Source organism: Camelus bactrianus, chromosome 7, assembly GCF_048773025.1.
Source record: "Camelus bactrianus isolate YW-2024 breed Bactrian camel chromosome 7, ASM4877302v1, whole genome shotgun sequence".
NCBI lineage: Eukaryota > Metazoa > Chordata > Mammalia > Artiodactyla > Camelidae > Camelus > Camelus bactrianus.
The window spans coordinates 80,466,188-80,484,383 of record NC_133545.1 but is presented as its reverse complement, the minus strand read 5'-3'; the positions used below and the strand labels follow the sequence as shown (position 1 = coordinate 80,484,383).

General features: G+C 38.6%; 2 protein-coding genes across 27 annotated transcripts in view; one reads left to right on the top strand and one right to left on the bottom strand.

Annotated features, from left to right (window-relative positions):
* The window catches only part of SUGCT (succinyl-CoA:glutarate-CoA transferase), a 622,687-nt gene extending 609,821 nt beyond the window's left edge, over positions 1-12,866 (bottom strand). For 21 of the 25 annotated variants that reach the window (XR_012508284.1, XR_012508287.1, XR_012508285.1 and 18 more), the window contains exons 1-3: positions 12,586-12,855; positions 3,398-3,449; positions 2,665-2,738 (exon numbers count right to left, since the gene is read on the bottom strand). Coding sequence is in view for 5 of the 25 variants with exons in the window: in XM_010947203.3 (XP_010945505.1) it covers positions 2,665-2,738; positions 3,398-3,449; positions 12,586-12,685 (226 nt within the window). In the remaining 20 variants the exon portion in view is untranslated. Of the gene's footprint in view, positions 1-2,664; positions 2,739-3,397; positions 3,450-12,585 lie in introns of all 25 variants that reach the window. The other 4 variants (XM_045510767.2, XM_074367691.1, XM_045510777.2 and 1 more) reach the window with 4 other exon arrangements.
* Positions 12,867-12,894: 28 nt separating this feature from the next.
* The window catches only part of MPLKIP (M-phase specific PLK1 interacting protein), a 57,037-nt gene continuing 51,735 nt past the window's right edge, over positions 12,895-18,196 (top strand). Inside the window, exons 1-2 of one of the 2 annotated variants that reach the window (XM_010947194.3) lie at positions 12,924-13,510; positions 14,580-15,088. In XM_010947194.3, the coding sequence (XP_010945496.1) occupies positions 13,082-13,510; positions 14,580-14,780 (630 nt within the window). In that variant the 5' untranslated portion in view covers positions 12,924-13,081 and the 3' untranslated portion in view covers positions 14,781-15,088. Of the gene's footprint in view, positions 13,511-14,579; positions 15,089-18,196 lie in introns of those variants that run through there. The other variant, XR_012508301.1, reaches the window with a different exon arrangement.

Below are 18,196 nucleotides of genomic sequence, written 5' to 3'. Positions count from 1 at the left end.
ACATGAAATGACATAAAGGTTAAAGGTCACAAACTGGTAAAACTGGCACTTTGGGAGACATGTTTTCTTTGACCCACAATACAATTTAAAGTTTTTAACTAACAGCCATGATTTCAAAATCTGGAGACGTCATATAAAAAATTGAGACCACCTTTCGTAAATGATATTTCGATGCATTCGTTCATTCAGCAAATATTTATCGGGTGCCTACTACATCACAAACACTGCTCTCTGCAGAGCAGACACAGCAGTGAACAAAAGACCACATCCCTGCCCTCATATTCCTGCCTCCTGGGATGGTCCTAGAATAACAGCACCGTTGTTTACTGCCCAGTCCACTTTATTCATTTAGTTTACCTGCCCAACCCTGAAGGCATATAGTTTACACCCACTGACGAACTCTAAAAAAAGGAGAAAAAATACACTTAAGTTTGATATGCTCTTTTATTACTCAAATAAGAATAATCTAAGTCCCAAGTAAGAAAACTAGAACAAAATTTAATTGAAGAACTGAAGAAGTAGACATTAAAAGAGACCAGTTCACCACAGAAATTTGAAAATACTGCCAAGTCACTTTTCCTCACATCCATGTTGAATAACGATCTCAAAAACACAAAATATATCATAGGAACATTAACATGTACTGGTCAGAAGGGTTAAGGGAAAGAGAGCAATTAGTCAGTAAAAGAGCCATGAACATTCGGTAGGAACAAATTTTGATACCAAGTGAACGGCTATGGAAGATAATAAAGGTCTAGACTGAGGAAAGGGTCCCCCCAGTGTGGAAACGAAAAAGTACAGCGGAGAAATAGTTCTAAGCAATTAGGGAATGATGATTTCTAAAATGAGTATAAATGCAGTTATCCCCTCAGTATCCACGAAGGACTGGTTCCAGTACCTGCCAAAGACACCAGAATTCGTGGATGCTCAAGTCCCGTAAGTGGCCCTCCATATCCGCAGGTATGGCACTCCTAGATTCAACCCACCAGAGATGATAAAAATACACAATCAGTGGTGGGTTGGATCCGAGGATGCTGAACCCGTGGAAACAAAGGGCCAACTGTACAAATATTTAACCTAGCGATCAACAGAAATATCCAATCAAGAGAAACAGATTGGATACTCTAAGGATGAAATGAAAGATGCAGTGGTTGAAATTATAAAGTCCTGTGTTGTTGAAACTGGATAGCAATGTGGAAATTAGAAGTTTTGTGGAACCTATTAAAAAAAAAAAGACGTTCATCTAGAAAGTAAATATTATTCAGCATGAATCCAGCAATGACCAAAAGCAATAAACATCACTGGGTAGATAAATGAAGCATTATCTTTGGAAAGTAGGTTCTTCCACCACCTGGATTCTGACACAGGGTCAGATAAATACAATATAAAATATATAATATTCTCCTTGCTGATCAGAGACTCTTTTGCTAAGTGCTTTGGCCTCCTAAGATTTATTTAGCAGGAAGTTGACTCTTCCAGATCAAGTATTCTACTTTATAGTGTTTAATCACTTATGGTAAGTTAATATATTGATTTAATTGGAAGCTAGTCTCTTATGGGTCTTATAGATACATGCACACTAATCAAGGCTAGAACATCTTCACTGATTTGGGAATTCTGCTTCAGATCCATAAGCATCAGATCTTGAAAAATAAAAAGTAATGCTAATTTTTGAAACCTTCCAAAACAAGCTGTTTATGGGATGATGTAGAGGAAGTAGAGAACTCTGCCCTTTGAGTGCTTGTTGGAGAGAAAGGGCACATAACATGACACTTTTCTAAGCAACTTTATCGATAACATGAATCAAACACCAAAGTACCAAGTAGGCACCAAATAAAAGTGAGAATTGTGTAGCCAGAATAGGTTTACTTGGTGGACAAAGGGGAAATAAAGAAAGGGAAAGTTGTCGGATGAAAAACATAAAAGCAAAGAATTGATCTTAGCTTAGGTTTTTCCCTCGAAATATTTAAAATTATGAAATGGGAAACTGTGTTTTATTAAAACTAGAAAAGAATGTCTTAGGTTGGGGTTTTGAGGTTCCTTTTGAAAGGACTCCTTCCCTTCTCTCCTTCTTCTATGTCCTATTTCTTCCCTTTTACCTTCCACTTGCCCTCGCCTTCCCTTCACCCTGCAGTGAGGGACCGTGGCCAGGCCTACTCTAACCTCGGTCTCAACAGGAAGGCCTGTGTGGGCTAAGGAAGGCCAGGATCAGAGCTGAGTGCCTGGATATTCCTTACTAGCTGTGTGACCTTGGGCAAATCCCTTGATCTCTCTGTGTCTCGGTCTTCTTATTTATAATCTAGGAATAACATTAGCCTGCAGGTTGTTGTAGAGACTAAATAAACTAATACAGGCGAAGTGTTTAGAACTGTGCCTAACACTGTGTTGTCAGCATCATCATTATTACATGTCGTGTGTCAGTTTCTACCAGAGGCTTTCAGGTGCATGTGAAAGACCTGGCTTAAGCCTTAGCACTTGGCACGTATAAAGAACAGAAAGAGCTCTAATGTTAGTGTAAGTTCAGAGGAAACTAAATAATGGAGAAGAGAAAAATAACCATTTCAATTCTCTCCTCATCCCACATACAGGTACATGGATATTTAAAGAACTAGTAAAAATATTTTTTAGCTTGTTTCTGTGTTTTAAAGGGAGCCATAGTTTTACCTGGTCTTTCCACTTTTATAACTTCTGCTCCAAGATCTCCTAAATTCATAGTAGCGTAAGGTCCCGCCAGGACTCTACAATGTTAACAATGATAAATAAATTCATTACCATCTACAAGGTTGTTATATTAATTTTTTTCTTAATAGGCCATCAACACTGAGAAGCTCACATAATGCTAGCAAGAATTAAAATTGTTAAAACTGTTCTAAAAGGTCACTTGGCCATATGTATCAGGAGCTTTAAAAAGTATATTCTCTTTGATGCAGTAACTTTACTTCTAGAATTTTAGCCAAGGGAAGAAATTGAAAGATTTCCTGAGGCAAAGATTTATGTACAAAGAAGCCTAGTTTATAATAAAGAAACATTGGGGGATGAGTAAGTAATGATGTGACAACTATATAATAAAATATCATTGTATATTTTTTGTTGAATTTTGAATTACATGGCAAAATATTCAAAATATATTATGTTTAAAATATGGATAAAACTGCTATTTCAATATGGTTCCAATTTTTGTTTTTAAAAATTATATATAAATATGCAGATTGGAAAGAAATGTATAAATATTATACTAATTGTCTGTTAGAATGATGAAATTATAGGAAATTTTCTTGTTTTTTCTTTCCAATTTAAACAATAAGCATAAAAGCACCCTCTTATAATCCAAAAAATAATTTCTTTTTTCAGAGAAGGGGAAAACTCAATCAACAAAACACAGATAAACAATACAAACCTTGTTAGATCCAGAATTTTTACACCCTCCAATGGCTTCATATTGTCAGTACCTGGCAAAACAGAGAAAATGCTTGAAGAGAATTTATTACTAATTTTCAGAAGGAATAATGCAGAATTCTTCATATTAGTAATTTCTATTCCTATCAAATAAATTTTCCTTCACATTTCTGCTTAATATATAATACAGAAATCTTGACCCAATCCAATTAAACCAATCTATAAAAACTGAAGCCTCTAATACTAGATTATTCCCAATTAATAAAGTCCAAGGCTACATGTAAGATAGTTTGTCTAAAAAAAAATAAAAGGTGACAGGGGAGAGGGGTGTATAGGCTGATCACAGAGGATTTTTAGGAAACTGAAAATACTCTGTATGATATTATAATGATGGATACACATCATTACACATTTGTCCAAATCCACAGAATGTACAACACCAAGAGCGAATCCTAATGTAAACTATAGACTTTGGGTAATAATGATGTATGAATGCAGCTTTCATCAACTGTAAAAAATGTACCCTCTGGTGCAGGATGTTGATAACAGAGGAGGCTGTGTATGTGTGAGTATGTGGAGTATGTGGGAAATCTCTGTACCTTCTCAATTTTGTTGTGAACCTAAAACTGATTAATAAATAAATAAATAAATAAATAAATAAATAGTGAACTAAACAACAAAAAAGTACTAACAACAAAAAAGTAACAACAAAGACCTCTGAGTATTTGTTCTACATTTAAAACAGAGAAAATAATGAATTAAAAGGTTTATTAAATGATTTACAATCATATGTGCACTTCCTTTCTCTCTTCATTCATCAGCTATAGAAGTAAACTAAATAGGTCTGTAATTATATCAACAATTCACTAAAAATATGTAACATCAACATTAAATCAGAATCAAATTCTAGTCCAATGGCTTATAAAATTTGGATCACAATGACCAAGATCAAGCTGACCTTAATGGGGGAAAATGATGAACTACTGGTTCAGTACATTTTTTTAAATAGACTTTATCTTTTAAACCATTTTTAGATTCACAGCAGAATTGAGCAGAAAGTACAGAAAATTGCCATGTTCCCCCTTACCCCCACACACGCATCACCTCCCCTACTTTTAACATCCGCCACCAGAGTGTTACATTTGTTGCAACTGATGAACCTAAGCTGACATATTACTATCACTCAAAGTCCATAGTTTACACTAGGGTTCACTTGTGATGTATATTTTATGGGTTTAGACAAATATATAATGACAGGTATCCATCATACAGAATCGTTTCACTGCCCTGAAACTCCTCACTGCTCCATCTATTCATCCTTCCCTCCCCTCCAACTGCTCATTGCAGAACTTTTTTTTAATTTTCTGCTGTACTTTAAATGTTTTTAATTAACTCTATTAAATAACATACATATAATAAATTATACCATTAATGAGTTTTGACAGATAAATACACGTGTGAATTCACCCCCACAATAAAAACAAAACAGCACTTTCCATCACCTGAAAGTTTCCTCCTGTCCTTTGCAAACTTCTCCCTCCATCCCCAACCTCAGGCAACCATTGATCTGCTTTGTCACTATATTTTAGTTCACATTTTCTAGAATTTTATATAAATTGACATTATACGGTATGTACCATTTTGTGTCTGGCTTCTTTCATTTAGTGTAATGATATTGAGACTTATCCATATTGTTGCATTTTTATGAGCAGTATCCTACCCTATGGATATGCCACATTTTTCCATCCATTCAGCTGTTGATAGACACTGGGTTGGTTCATTTTAGGTTACAGTGACTCAAGCTGCTATGAACATTCGTGTACAAGTCTTCATGTGGACATGTTTTCATTTCTCTTGAGTAAATACCTACTGGAATGGCTGGGAAATACAGTAAGCTTAAGTTTAACTTTCTAAGAAACTGCCAAACAGATTTCCAAAGTGGTCGTACTACAGGGCATGCAAGTTCTAGAAACTCCACATTCTCGCAACACTAGGCATGGGTAATCTTTTTAATGTTAGCCATTCTAATGGGTATGTGATACTTCTCTGTGGTTTTAATTTGCACTTCCCTGATGACTAATGCTGTTGGAAATCTTTTCATGTAATAGTAAGCCATTCATATATCTTCTTGTGAATTGCCCCCACTGTTTTTAATACTGAAGCAAAACATTCAAAACAATGCAAAAATCTACCAACAGATGAAATTTTAAATAAGCACCAGCATATATCCATACAACAGAACACCACGCCAATGTTAAGAAAAATGAGGCCGACTTACATAACCTGACATGTAAAGTTTTCTAAGATACATTCCTAAATTAAAAAAATAAAATCAAGTTGTAGAATAGAATGTATAATATGACCCTATGTTTGTAAACATACGTAATAACATTAATAATATATGTTGGCATTTGTAGGAACATTTAGAAAATTTTATCAGTGGTTAAATCTTGGAGTAAAAATTTATGGAGAACTTTCACTGGCTAAGTTACGTATTCCTGAATTTTGCTTAATTGTGATTATGTGTATAATCAGCAAAAAAAAAAAAAAAGACAAAAAGCAAAAAGTGAAAACATAAAGAATGAATAAACAAAATGAGAGAGAAGACAAGATATTTCAGAGGAAAACAAAACAAAAAGATCTCAAATATAAGAATATATTCTGACATCACTAGAAATGAATGAGTAAGTAATTCTTCACATTAATAAGACTCCAAAAGTACTGGTCTTCTGTACTCATCTCTTTTGGGGCCTCTGTTTTATTTCAAACGATGCAGGAAATATATTTAGGGGTCTCTTCATCACGTGAATCTCATTTCATCATACATGTATAAAGAGAAGTCTACATTTCACTACCAACGCCTTCTCACATTTAATAATTTAGTAAAATTTTGTTTAATGATGCAAAAACTTTTTTCAATGAATTCATTTAACATCAGGCAATAGAATTTTACTTTCATTATCTGAGAAGACACCCAAAAAGGACTTCTAGAGCACATTTAAGTCAAAATCAATTAATGAGTTTTAAACAGTTAAGAGCACAAACTCTGGAGACTGACTAGATTTAATTCCCTGCTTCACTACTTACTACCCTAGTGACCTTGATCAAGGTAACTTCACTTCTCTGAGCTTCAGTCTCCTAGTTTGAAATACCTATAACACAGAGTTTGCAAGGATTAAATGAAAAGTTATATGTAAAGTGCTTAGTACACTTCTTAGCATATAATAAATGCTTACTAAAAGTTGACAATTTTTATCATCATCATCACCATATATGTATTATACAGTCACAATACCTATTGAAAGTAGGTAACTTACTCCAGATTTGAAAACAAAATAAAAAAATCACAATTATTTTAAGGAACAGAAAAAAATATATATGATTCTCAATACTCTATACTTTAAAAAGGTATCTACAGCCATATTTTGCCTATTTGTGAAAGACCAGAATGGCTGATTACAAGGGGGAAACAGTTGAAAAGGGCATCTATTATAACGTAATTTGTTGAGATATACTGAACAGCTTGTATATCGCTCTATCTTATTTGGCCTCTAGGATGGAAAGCTATTATGATGATTCAGCTGAGTGACCATGGAAAGAAGTATAATTATAATGAAGCTGCCATTAAATCTATGTTTGCCAGCGCTGATTCCAGGACTCCCCTGGCATTTGGATCTCAGGTTTCCATGATAAAAAATAATTCAAGCAGCACCACAATGGATGTAACTGACAGATGCACACATAAGTGGCTCGTCTGTGTGACTGCAATCATGGCATCTCTCCCCTACAGTACTAGCCAATCATTGAGACAATTTTTTTAAAAAGTCAAGTCATAAAACAAACTGACCAGATATCACTATCAAATACAACATATGATATACAATGAAAGGATTTCTTAATTTGATATTTTACTGAGAATTTAACTACCAGAACGTAGGAGTGAGAAAGTAGATGGACATCTCTTAGAGCTGAGGAAAACCAAGAAGCCCTGAAGACTTGTGCACTTGTCAGACTGTTTCCAAATTTGGTCCAAGAAGAGGTCAATGATCTCCTTGCCAATGGTGTAGTGACCGCGGGCATAGTTATTGGCAGCATCTTCTTTGCCTGTGATGAGCTGCTCAGGGTGGAAAAGCTGGCGGTAGGTGCCAGTGCAAACTTCATCAATGGCTCTGGGTTCCAGGTCTACAAACACTACCCTGGGCACATGCTTGCCAGCACCTGTCTGAAGATGCTGAAGGAGTCGTCTCCTCCCGCAATGGTCTTGTCACTTGGCATCTGGCCATCAGGCTGGATGCCGTGTTCCAGGCAGTAGAGCTCCCAGCAGGCATTGCCAGTCTGGACACCAGCCTGGCCAGCGCGGATGGAGATGTACTCACACACAGTTGCTGTTTTGTGGCTGCTGAGCAGATGGCGGAAAGGAGGAGGAGAGGTTGCTGCTTCTTACAGCGTGACTCTTAGGTGGTCGATGTCTGCACTCACTCTTTTTTTGTATCTTCTTGTTGTTGGCCCATATTCCTACAGGCACGTTTATCTGCTTCTTATTGATTTGTATGGCTTCTTTGTGCAGTAAGAATATTAACCTTTTATGATGCACATTTAGTAAAAGTAATTTTTCCTTATCTGCTGTTTGGTTTTTCGGATTGTTTTGGAATTTCACTTTCAAAAAAAAAAAATCATTTCTTTTACTTTCTGCCTTTGATATTGTTTCAGGGTTCCTTAACACTACCCACACTTACAGTGATTTACTAAAAAGATCCACAGGCTTCAGCACATAGTTGGATTCATGACTAAAGGTTTATTACAGCAAAATGATATATGGCCGAATCAGCGAGCAAAAAAGACAGAGTCTGGAAAAATCCATGCACAGGCTTCTTAAGTCCTCGTCCTCCCATTGTTGGTTCTTTCTCCATCAACAAAAAAGTTCAGTAACATGTGCAATGTTTCTGTTCAGGAAAGTCTATTACAGATGCAGAATCCAAGGTTTTTATTGAAGGCTATTCACAGAGGCATTCTCTGCTTAGCATGCACCAAAATTCTGGTCTACCAAAAGAAAAGCAGGTGCTCCCATAGATCACATTGATTGCACAAACCATTTAGGCACCCTTATTAATTAGGAGGCAGTTTGAGTGCCAAGTTCCCAAATGCCAAACAAGGGCCAAACTTGTAAGGCGGTCCTCCTGAAGATAGCACCCTGAGGCCTGCTATGTTAACTCTTTTCAGCACAGGTATCATTTTTTTCCAACCCCACATTATATAAATACTCCTGTATAGTTGGTTTTCCCCGTTAAAATTTTATATTTTTCTATTTAAAAATTTAAAGTATCTGAGGTTTATTTAATTAAGTGACCCACAGTGCCCAACCAATGAATGAGCTAATCACACCCTAAGGATGCATTTATTTTTTTACTATTGACAGTCTTTAACATAGAACAGTTAACAATAGGATCTCTAAATGGAAAATTGAGCTGTGACATGAAAAGTTTCAGGAAATATTAAGGTAAATCTTATGCTCGAAGTATACATACATAGGTCCTCCGTATCTGTGGGTTTCCCAACTGCATATTCAACCAATAGGGGATCAAAAATATTTGGGGAAAAAAAAATTCCAGAAAATTCCAAAAGGCAAAACTTGAATATGCCACACCTCCTGTAATCATTCGCATAGCAGTTACATTGTATTTACAACTATTTACATATCATTTACATTGTATTAGGAATTATGTGATATAAAGATGATTCAAAGTATACACAGGATGTGTGCTATATGCAAATACTACACCATTTCATGTGGTAAGTTACCTGAGCCATCTTCAGATTTTGGTATCCAAGGGGTGTCCTGAAACCAATCCCTACAGATACTGAGGGATGACTACACAAACATCTCCATGCACAGAAGCTATGAAATACTTTCGCCTGTCCTAAGAAGTGCTTTACACCAAAAATATATGCTTTTCAGACATATATTCATTTTTCACCTGAAAGTAAACCCGAGGTTTCTGAGGCAGAGATCAGAGTTATTATTACCCACATCAAGAAACGCACCATTTTCCCCACACCTAATATGCCACAGGTGTCATAATGAGAGTGAGTGGATTAGCCTGCACATACAGGGACTCAACCACAGGAAAGGTCCCCAAAATTACAAATCTGGGAGTTTGTATGGGATAGCTGCCCAGCAGCCTCCCTCCCCTGAGAAGAGCAGAGAAAGCTAATCACCCTAATGTAGGCAAATTCTCCCTGGGAAGAAAAGGAGATGGTCCCTGAGTTCTTATCGTTTGGAATGTAAATAAATGTCTCCAGGGGAAAAGATAAACTTCACTGGGTTCACAATCTCAGTCTTGGGAATGTCTCCAGGGTTGAGTTTTATACCCCTTTGAAACATAAACAGATTTTCTGGGAGTTGTCTAACAATCAATTCAGTCATCTTTTAACTTCCAAGGCCTTCCCTTTAACCCAGGTTCTAGCTTCCTTGGCTTCAAAAGCCCTGACCATGCAGAAACATGAAAACATTCACTTCCTGGTAATAAGTAATAAAACAAACCAAAGTATTTACATTTGCAGCATTCATTAATACCCGACACCCACCCAAAATACTCCCTTTCAAGCTCTTTCTGCAGAGCTCTAAGAATTCCTCAAAGGTGCCCAGAAGCGTCTTATAAGGGAGGCAGTTAAAGTAGGGGTACAAAGTGGGCATCTCTGGGGACCCCAATTCCTGCTTCAAACACAAACCCATCTGCTCTCATAAAGGTTCTGCGGGGAAAAAAAATTTTTTTTTCTATCTACTGAAAATAGAAACACCAAAAAAACTTAGGTAACCCAAATAAAGATCTTCAGTGTTAACAGAAACAGACAAGGCCTCATTTACGTTTATACTTAAATTTCCTTGGCTTGGTACTCTTACTTGCATTAATGTAAAACTTGTAAAACATAAACCACCACAAAGTTAACCAGTTATTTCCGGGGCTTCCCATACAGCTCATGGGTACTCAGAAAGTTCCCTGATGTTCTGACTGATGTCCTCTGTACACTTGAAAACAGCACCCAGCCACTACAATGCCTGTGTTACTTCCCACAGGACTCAGACTTAGTTCATGGGGCGGCCACCATGCTCACCTGTCCATCATACTCGTTCACTTTTCTACTTCCACGTAACCCAACGTAAAACTTTCTCCCCTTCCCTTCATTTCTCTTCCCCTCAATTTACCACCATATAAATTAATTCAATACAAATATGTGCCTGAGACCTCAGACCCACCAGTTCAGGCAGCCAGACTGCAATTCCCAGGTTCACACCTGGGAAGAGTCTAGCTATATTTTCAGAAGTTCAGTATTAAGGTTGTATCTCCGAATCCTTAAATCTAAAATACTATGCTGCACAGTACCACCATCAGAATTGTATGTGCTTACTTATGCTTATTTACATGTCATTGCATTTTTCAAAGGACAGACTGACTGTCAATTCATATCTCTTTACCCAGGAAAAAAAGACAACTGCCTGGGATTCAAGAAGCCTGAGTTTTGGTCCCTCCTCCATTTGCTATGTGAATTTAAGCAAGTCACTTCACTTCTCTTGGACAATTTCTCACCTGTAAAAAGGCAAACTGCCTATACTCAGAAGTGATCAAGGTGGAATTTTCATATAATTATTAAGAATGTCGCTCCCTCAATCCTCATATATACCTGAAAATATGATAAAGAGCACACTGTCATGTATAATCTACCTGTCAAAAGTTTTCCATTGTATTTCTTTTCCTCCCCGCATTTCTAATGCAAGTTCATGTGCATAGAAGATAGTAAGACATTTCTTTTGGGAAGAGCATTCCAGAAGTGTAAGCCAAGTAAAAAGACAACTCAGTACTTCACTCAATTCTGCAAATCATTTGCCAGTTACTAAAAAAATAACAAAAAGTTAATAAATGTAATTTTGGCTCCTGCCACCCTCATTTTTATGCTCCCTCCCCCAAAATGAAGATTGGTTGATAATACAAAAAGTGGTATTACAGGTGAGAATCACTGACCAATATAATGTGACCCACTCATTTATTCAGTAAATACTTGGGGGCCAAATTATGAGGCATTAAGCTAAGCGACCAAAGACAAGGTCCAGAAAGGTGATTTTTTTTGGCCAGAACAGAAGTATATAATAAAGTGGATAATCTGGGATTCTCAGACTTAATTGCATCACAAAGCCTTGATGGCATTATGCTGCCTTGATGGATTCTACAACTTGTGTGTAAAGGAGTAACGTGGTGAACAAAATTCCTTCAGAATAAACCACAAAAAACTCTGTATCTCCATTCATCAAGGATAAAAGCTGAGAAAACAGCACATTCGTTAGCTAGCCATGTCACAGAACATGTCACGGAGACAAGACGAGTGGCAGCTGCAAGAATGTGTATAGGCTGAAAAGCACAGCTCCGGGCTACCCACTGGACTATGATTAAATGGGTCCTAAAATTCTTTAAGATTCTGTTTCCTACAAGCTCACTTCGAGACTCATTGTGGACTATCATTCCCAAATTCTGAGGAAATAAAAAAAGTTCTATAAAGCTGCAGTCAATGTAAACTCTATCTTCTAAACAAAATTCTGGGAGAGGTGTCCGGTACAAAGGTGTGTTTTATTATACATGAGGAGTCATTCTTGAATTATCACACTTTTCACCTAAAAGCCTGTGAAAGAATCATTATTTTAAGAGCTCTGGCCAAATGTTGCTCTTTTTGAAAATTAGGATCCCGACTTCCTAACCACTTCCCTTGCCGGCGTCCAGTTAACAGGAATGAGGAAGGGAGCAAGGTCCGGCGTTTGTGAGCACAGCCTCAACCCCAAGTTACGTAAAGACGCAGCCTGAAACCCTTTCCGAGATGCGGCGGGATGCACGTTTTTTAAGTTATTTAACTTGGGAGACGAGGCCAGTGGAGCGAGAGAGCGAGGCGAGGCGACCGCCCAGGAGGACGGCGGGGGGCTGGACCCGCAGCGACGCGCTCTCGGCCCGGGGCCCGGACGGGTGACCAGGGGGCGAGCGCGGAGCGAGGACGCGGGGAGACGCGAAAGGCCAAAGGGCGGGCTGATACCACAAAGGGGCAGCAGATACTTCTGGAAAGCGCGGGCGCTCTCCTCAGAATGCCGCCCGAGTGGGGAGGCCGAGGCTGGGCTACCTTTCGCCGCCCGGACCGAATCTCGGAGGGTACCTGACTGCGGGCGGCCGGTCCACAACCCCCTCCCGCCGCCCCGGCGGGAGACAAGGCCGGTTCTCCGCAGAGCCGCGACCCTCGCCAGCGTCGCCAGCATCGCGCGCCCCTCAGACGTCCTCGGTCCCTGCTTGAGTGAAGAAGGCAGCGCACTACGGGCCTCAGCCACTGAGGGCGCTCGCGGACACCTCGGCCCCGCCCCCAGCCAGGTGGGCGGGCCCGGGCCGGCCGGGGCGAGCTGTATTGGCTCCCTACTTCCGCCCGGCAGGCGTCTAGTCGGTCAGTCGGTCCCAGCCGAAGACTGCGAGACTCCAAAGGCCATTTCTGGGGCATGGTATTCGGCCTTTTTTTAATCCTTTTTCTTCCTCCTTCTTTCACGTAAATCAGCTTAATCTGTACCCAATTCGATAACCCACTTATCCCGCTGCTCCAGCGGAACCTTTGTGACGCCGGAACCAATGTGCTCTGTAGTGCTGGCGGCCGGAGGACTGTTTTGATGAAGGACCACCAAGGATATGAGAAGAGTTGGTCGGGACAGTTCCGGCGGGAGAACGCGCCGGAGAGGTTGTCGTCTTCGTCTCTTGAGATGCACCGACAGAATTTTCGACCCCCGACTCCTCCTTACCCCGGCCCGGGAGTAGGAGGTTGGGGTAGCGGGAGCAGCTTCCGAGGAACCCCGAGCGGAGGCGGACCACGGCCGCCATCTCCGCGGGACGGGTACGGGAGTCCACATCACACGCCGCCATACGGGCCCCGGTCTAGGCCCTACGGGAGCAGCCACTCTCCGCGACACGGCGGCAGCTTCCCCGGGGGCCGGTTCGGGTCCCCATCCCCTGGCGGCTACCCTGGCAACTACTCCAGGTCCCCCGCGGGGTCCCAGCAGCAATTCGGCTACTCCCCAGGGCAGCAGCAGACCCACCCCCAGGTAATAATAGTCAGCGTTTGCCGAGCTCTTACTGTATGGCAGGCATGGTACTAATAATCCCTTTACGTGGATTATTCTGAATCCTCTATGAGGTGAGATGCTACTGTTAGTCCCGTTTTTGCAGATGAATAAACTGAGGCCCAGAGAAGTTGAGTAACTTTCTTTAGAATACTCTAAAAAGTGGCAGGGTCGTACTTTGTTTCCAGAATCCTCTTGCTTTTAACCAGTACACTGCCACTCATGCAAATTTCCCGAATCTCCTCTCCTTCGTCAGGGACCTGGCTATTTCGTCTCAGTAAATGATTCTTGAGTCTCCTGGTCTCCAAAGGGAAAAGAATGAATCTCCATCATAGAGCTCATCTCTAGGGTTATAGGCTAGTGCCATCTTCCTACTGCTGACACCTTTTTTTTTCTTTTCTTTTTCTTTTTCTTTACTTTCATTTTGGCGGGAGGGAGGAGGGATGGGGTGGGTTGTTTTCCAACTACACTGGCTTCTGCTCCTAGTCTCTCAAGGGAAAATCGGTGATAGGAAATTCCTCTTGGTGAGAGTGAATACAGGAGACGGTAGAGTATTTCTGATGGGTCTAGGATTTCTGTGGTTTACAACTTAAATGTGCTTGGCAGTTGTCCAGCTTTCCTTATGCTAAATCAAGCCCACCCCTTTGAGGCAGGAGCTGATGAGATTGGAAGGTTCTAACAATTTTGAAGCTGTAGGGTAAAAAAAAATTTTTTTACTTTGCCTCCAGAAAAAAATAGGGAAATATTGAAGGATAACTATAATACAATTAATTGATTATTTCATCACCAATTTATAGTTCTGCAGAGTTATTACATTAGAAGCCCTAAAGTATTTGAGGTGACAGTGGGTATAGAATTATTAATAAATCAGTATATCAAATGGGTTCAAATGCTTTTAAAAACACTAGCCCAAAGGAAGCGTGGACTTTGCTGTTGAACTTATTTGGGTTCAAGACACAACTTTTAGTTAGCAATGTGTTCCCCACTAGCCTCTAAAGAAAAAGTACTACTTAACTAAATGTCTTTTTAACTGATGATTTTTTTTCTAAAGGGTTCTCCAAGGACATCTACACCATTTGGATCAGGGCGTGGTAGAGAAAAGAGAATGTCTAATGATTTGGAAAGTTATTTCAAGCCTTCAATGCTTGAAGACCCTTGGGCTGGCCTAGAACCAGTATCTGTAGTGGATATAAGCCAACAATACAGCAATACTCAAACATTCACAGGCAAAAAAGGAAGATACTTTTGTTAACATTTCTGAAATTCAACTGGAAGCTTCATGTGTCAGGAACATCTTGGACAAAACTTTTGCTTGTAATTAAGTTGAACCCTAACATGGTGACTTTGGATAATTAGTTGTGTCTTTCATCATATCAAGTATTTTTGGTATTAGAGAAGACATTTGGTAGGATAATTTGCAATATTTAGCTCTCTGGAAGTGCCTACCACATTTTAGAAGATTGACAGTTTCCAAATACTTAACAGTCTTGGTTATATAATGGACATTTGTCTTTTAATGTTTTTCCAGTATTTTAAAATAAAACATTGTTTTTCTAGCTATATTGTGATTTTGTCATATGCTAACGAAGAATTACTAAAGTAATGCTTTGTAATCACTTAGAATTCATAAGTATATATTTTACATACTACTTTTGAAGTGAAATAGACTATCCGTTGTGCTGTAGACAGTTCTACATTTGTTAGAGAGGGGGTAAAGGAAGAGAATAAAGGAGATTCCTATTCATATTATAACCATTGTTCTGCGTGCATACTTTATGTAATGCTTTTGTAAAAATGCATTTAAAACTTGATTGAAAGTTACAGGAACCCACTTCAGCTTAAATTAAAAAGTACTTATACCCTTTATACTCATTTAACTGGAAAGGGCAAAGGTAGACCTATTTCTTTCATAACTAGGTCAAAATATTCTGCCTCTGAATTTCTCTACTCCACATCTCAGTACTGTGAAGTCATTTTCTCTTGAGGCCCAGGAAGATGGCTATCAGGAGTCTCAAATGACTTCCATTGTGAAGAGAACATTTTCTAACTCTGTCAATCCCAGTGAAGACAGATTGGCCATGCTTAGATCATATTTCAGTAGTCCTGATCCGATAACTATGATCAAGCCAGTGAGGCCTCATTAGCTTGAACATGGACCCACCCCTAAAATGAGGCAGGGTCCATGATCTTCAGCCCCACTAGGCCTACCTGGATTAAAGAAAGGTTTTCCAAAGGAAGGAATGCTAAGTATCTATACATACAGTAATGGGGAGAAAAATATAAAGAAGTGGTTTTTTTTCCCCCTACTATTTAAACAAAATCAAGTCTTACATAACGAGCAGGCTGTTTGAGATATTTTGGGGTCACAATATATGATGGAAGTATAGCTGGTTAAAGTTTTGTTTGAACATTCCCAGAAAGAAACCTGTAAAAGTGAAACTGTCACACCACCTATTTGAGCCATAACCAGTTTTATTTGTATGTTAGATCTTTCACAGAGACAAAAAAGAAAATGAGAAGGGAAGAATTTTAGATTTTATAAGAGCTCCATGAGACCCAGGACTACTACCAGTTACTAGCTAGGTGAGTTATTTAACTTCTCTGTGCCTCAATTTTATCATATGTAAAATGAAGTTAATAGTACCCATGTCATAGAGGTGTCGTGTTTGAGGATTAAATGGGTTTACCTGTGTGAAAACTTAGGCCAGAGCCTGGCACATAGTAAGCACTCAATAAATGGTAGCTATTACTTTCTCACCCCTGTATCCTCAGCTCTTAAAATGATGCCTGAAAATAGTAGGTGCTTAATAAATATTTGGTGAATGAATGTAGACATTCTGATTATAACTACTATATTGTTCCGCCTTTATCTTCTATATATAAAGGTATCAATTTTCCCCCCAATGTTTTGAAGAGAATGTCCCTATTTTCTAACATCTTGTCTTTCTAGATGATTAGAGGTCATAATGTATGATGAAAATTAGAGCAAGTAGAATACATTTGTATACCTTTTATTGAGCTTCATAGGTAAGAAATAGTATCTTTAGGAAATGGCATTTGGAAACATTTTTTAAGCTATTAGAGATCACTGGATTATTGGCAAAGATAAAAGGAAATCAAGAAGGATTTTATGCAAACATTCATATTTGAAAGATATTCAAATTATAACTTCTAATGGTTTGTATGCATTTTATTTTACTACTTTTTGAGTGTAATGTTAAACGAGTAAATGTAAAATTTCTTTCTGCCGAGTTACGAACATCTCCTTCCAGAAGTCTGACCTTTTCAGATTTTCATAAGAGAAACATTTTTTGTCCTCAGGAAAGGTACATTTCTGTATTGCTCTGGTTGGTAGTGTATATAGTTATCAAAGTTCTTTCAACATTGATTTTGGTTTGTTTATATTACTAGCCTATTTTAGTTTAGCTGAGTGAAAGGAATTGATCATTCTTTTAAATGAAAAATGATTTTTTTAAGTGTTCCCAGAATATACATTTTTACCTCCATAGAAATGCTAAATAACTTTGTTAGGGAAGTTCATAGTTAAGTATGCATCTTAAATATTCATATAACTGAAGAGTGGAAGTATAGTCTATAGCTGGGTCTTTAGACAATGGTGTGTATACTTCTGGGAATATTTAACTATAAAGGCAAAGATAGCTTTAAGGAGATCCAGATCCAGATCCTCAAATCCTGTATGTACTCGTTGTTGAAACTGATCTGCCTAACGAACACTTCCATGATCAATGGATTGTGCCAGTTCTTTATTCCCCCTTCTGCCTTTTCCTGATTACCCTTCTCACACTTGATGAAAGAAACCTATGGCAGGTTCATTTTTCAAAAATGACAGCAGCAGTATTTCAGATCCCTTATACTCTTCCAGAACTTTGCCTCTACTTCATCAAGATACAGGGTTATGTCCCTACCCTTTGAACCCAGGCAGACCTTTCTGACTGCCCAAGGAATTATGGTAGAAGTTAATGTATTTTCATTATGAGTGTGGTCTTAGAAATGGTCCAGGCTGGCCCATGTGGAGATGATCAGAACTCAGATGTGTTGTCAAATAGGGAGATAGAGTGATGACAGTTTTGGTTTAATGACCTTGCCTTTTTTGGCTCCTGACTACTTAAAAAACCCATTTTTCCTGTGGGTGACTCATGTGACAGTAAAGCAAAGAGCATGAACATAACATAAGGGGAAAAGCACCTTATTTTTAGGCAACAAATGATAAAGATGCTTGCTTCATCTATCTTAGAATATTCAGGATTGGTATAAAAGCATGATGGGTTTTGGTGAAGCTGCTGTCAGACAAACTGTCTCTTCTCTATTTTCAATTATGATAAAGAGCCTGATGACTATGTCTCAAACCTGTCTCAGTAGCATAATTTGCATGATTTCAAGGAGGAAGAAGTTAAAAGTTCCGTGTTTCTTTCTGACCTATTAACATTACATCTTCAAGTTAAAAGATCATGTTTCAGAGGTAAGTTCATAGTATTTATATTTTCTAGAGCATTTTTAAGGTTCTTAGGAAAAACATTTTTATTATCCTTTGCCAGTTCATTATTAGATTCTGGAAATTCATATTAATTTTTTACCTTGTCCAATTCTCATGCTTATTATCTGAGCCATTTCTCTGCTTTTTTTCATTCCTACTATGTTTTTAGGTAT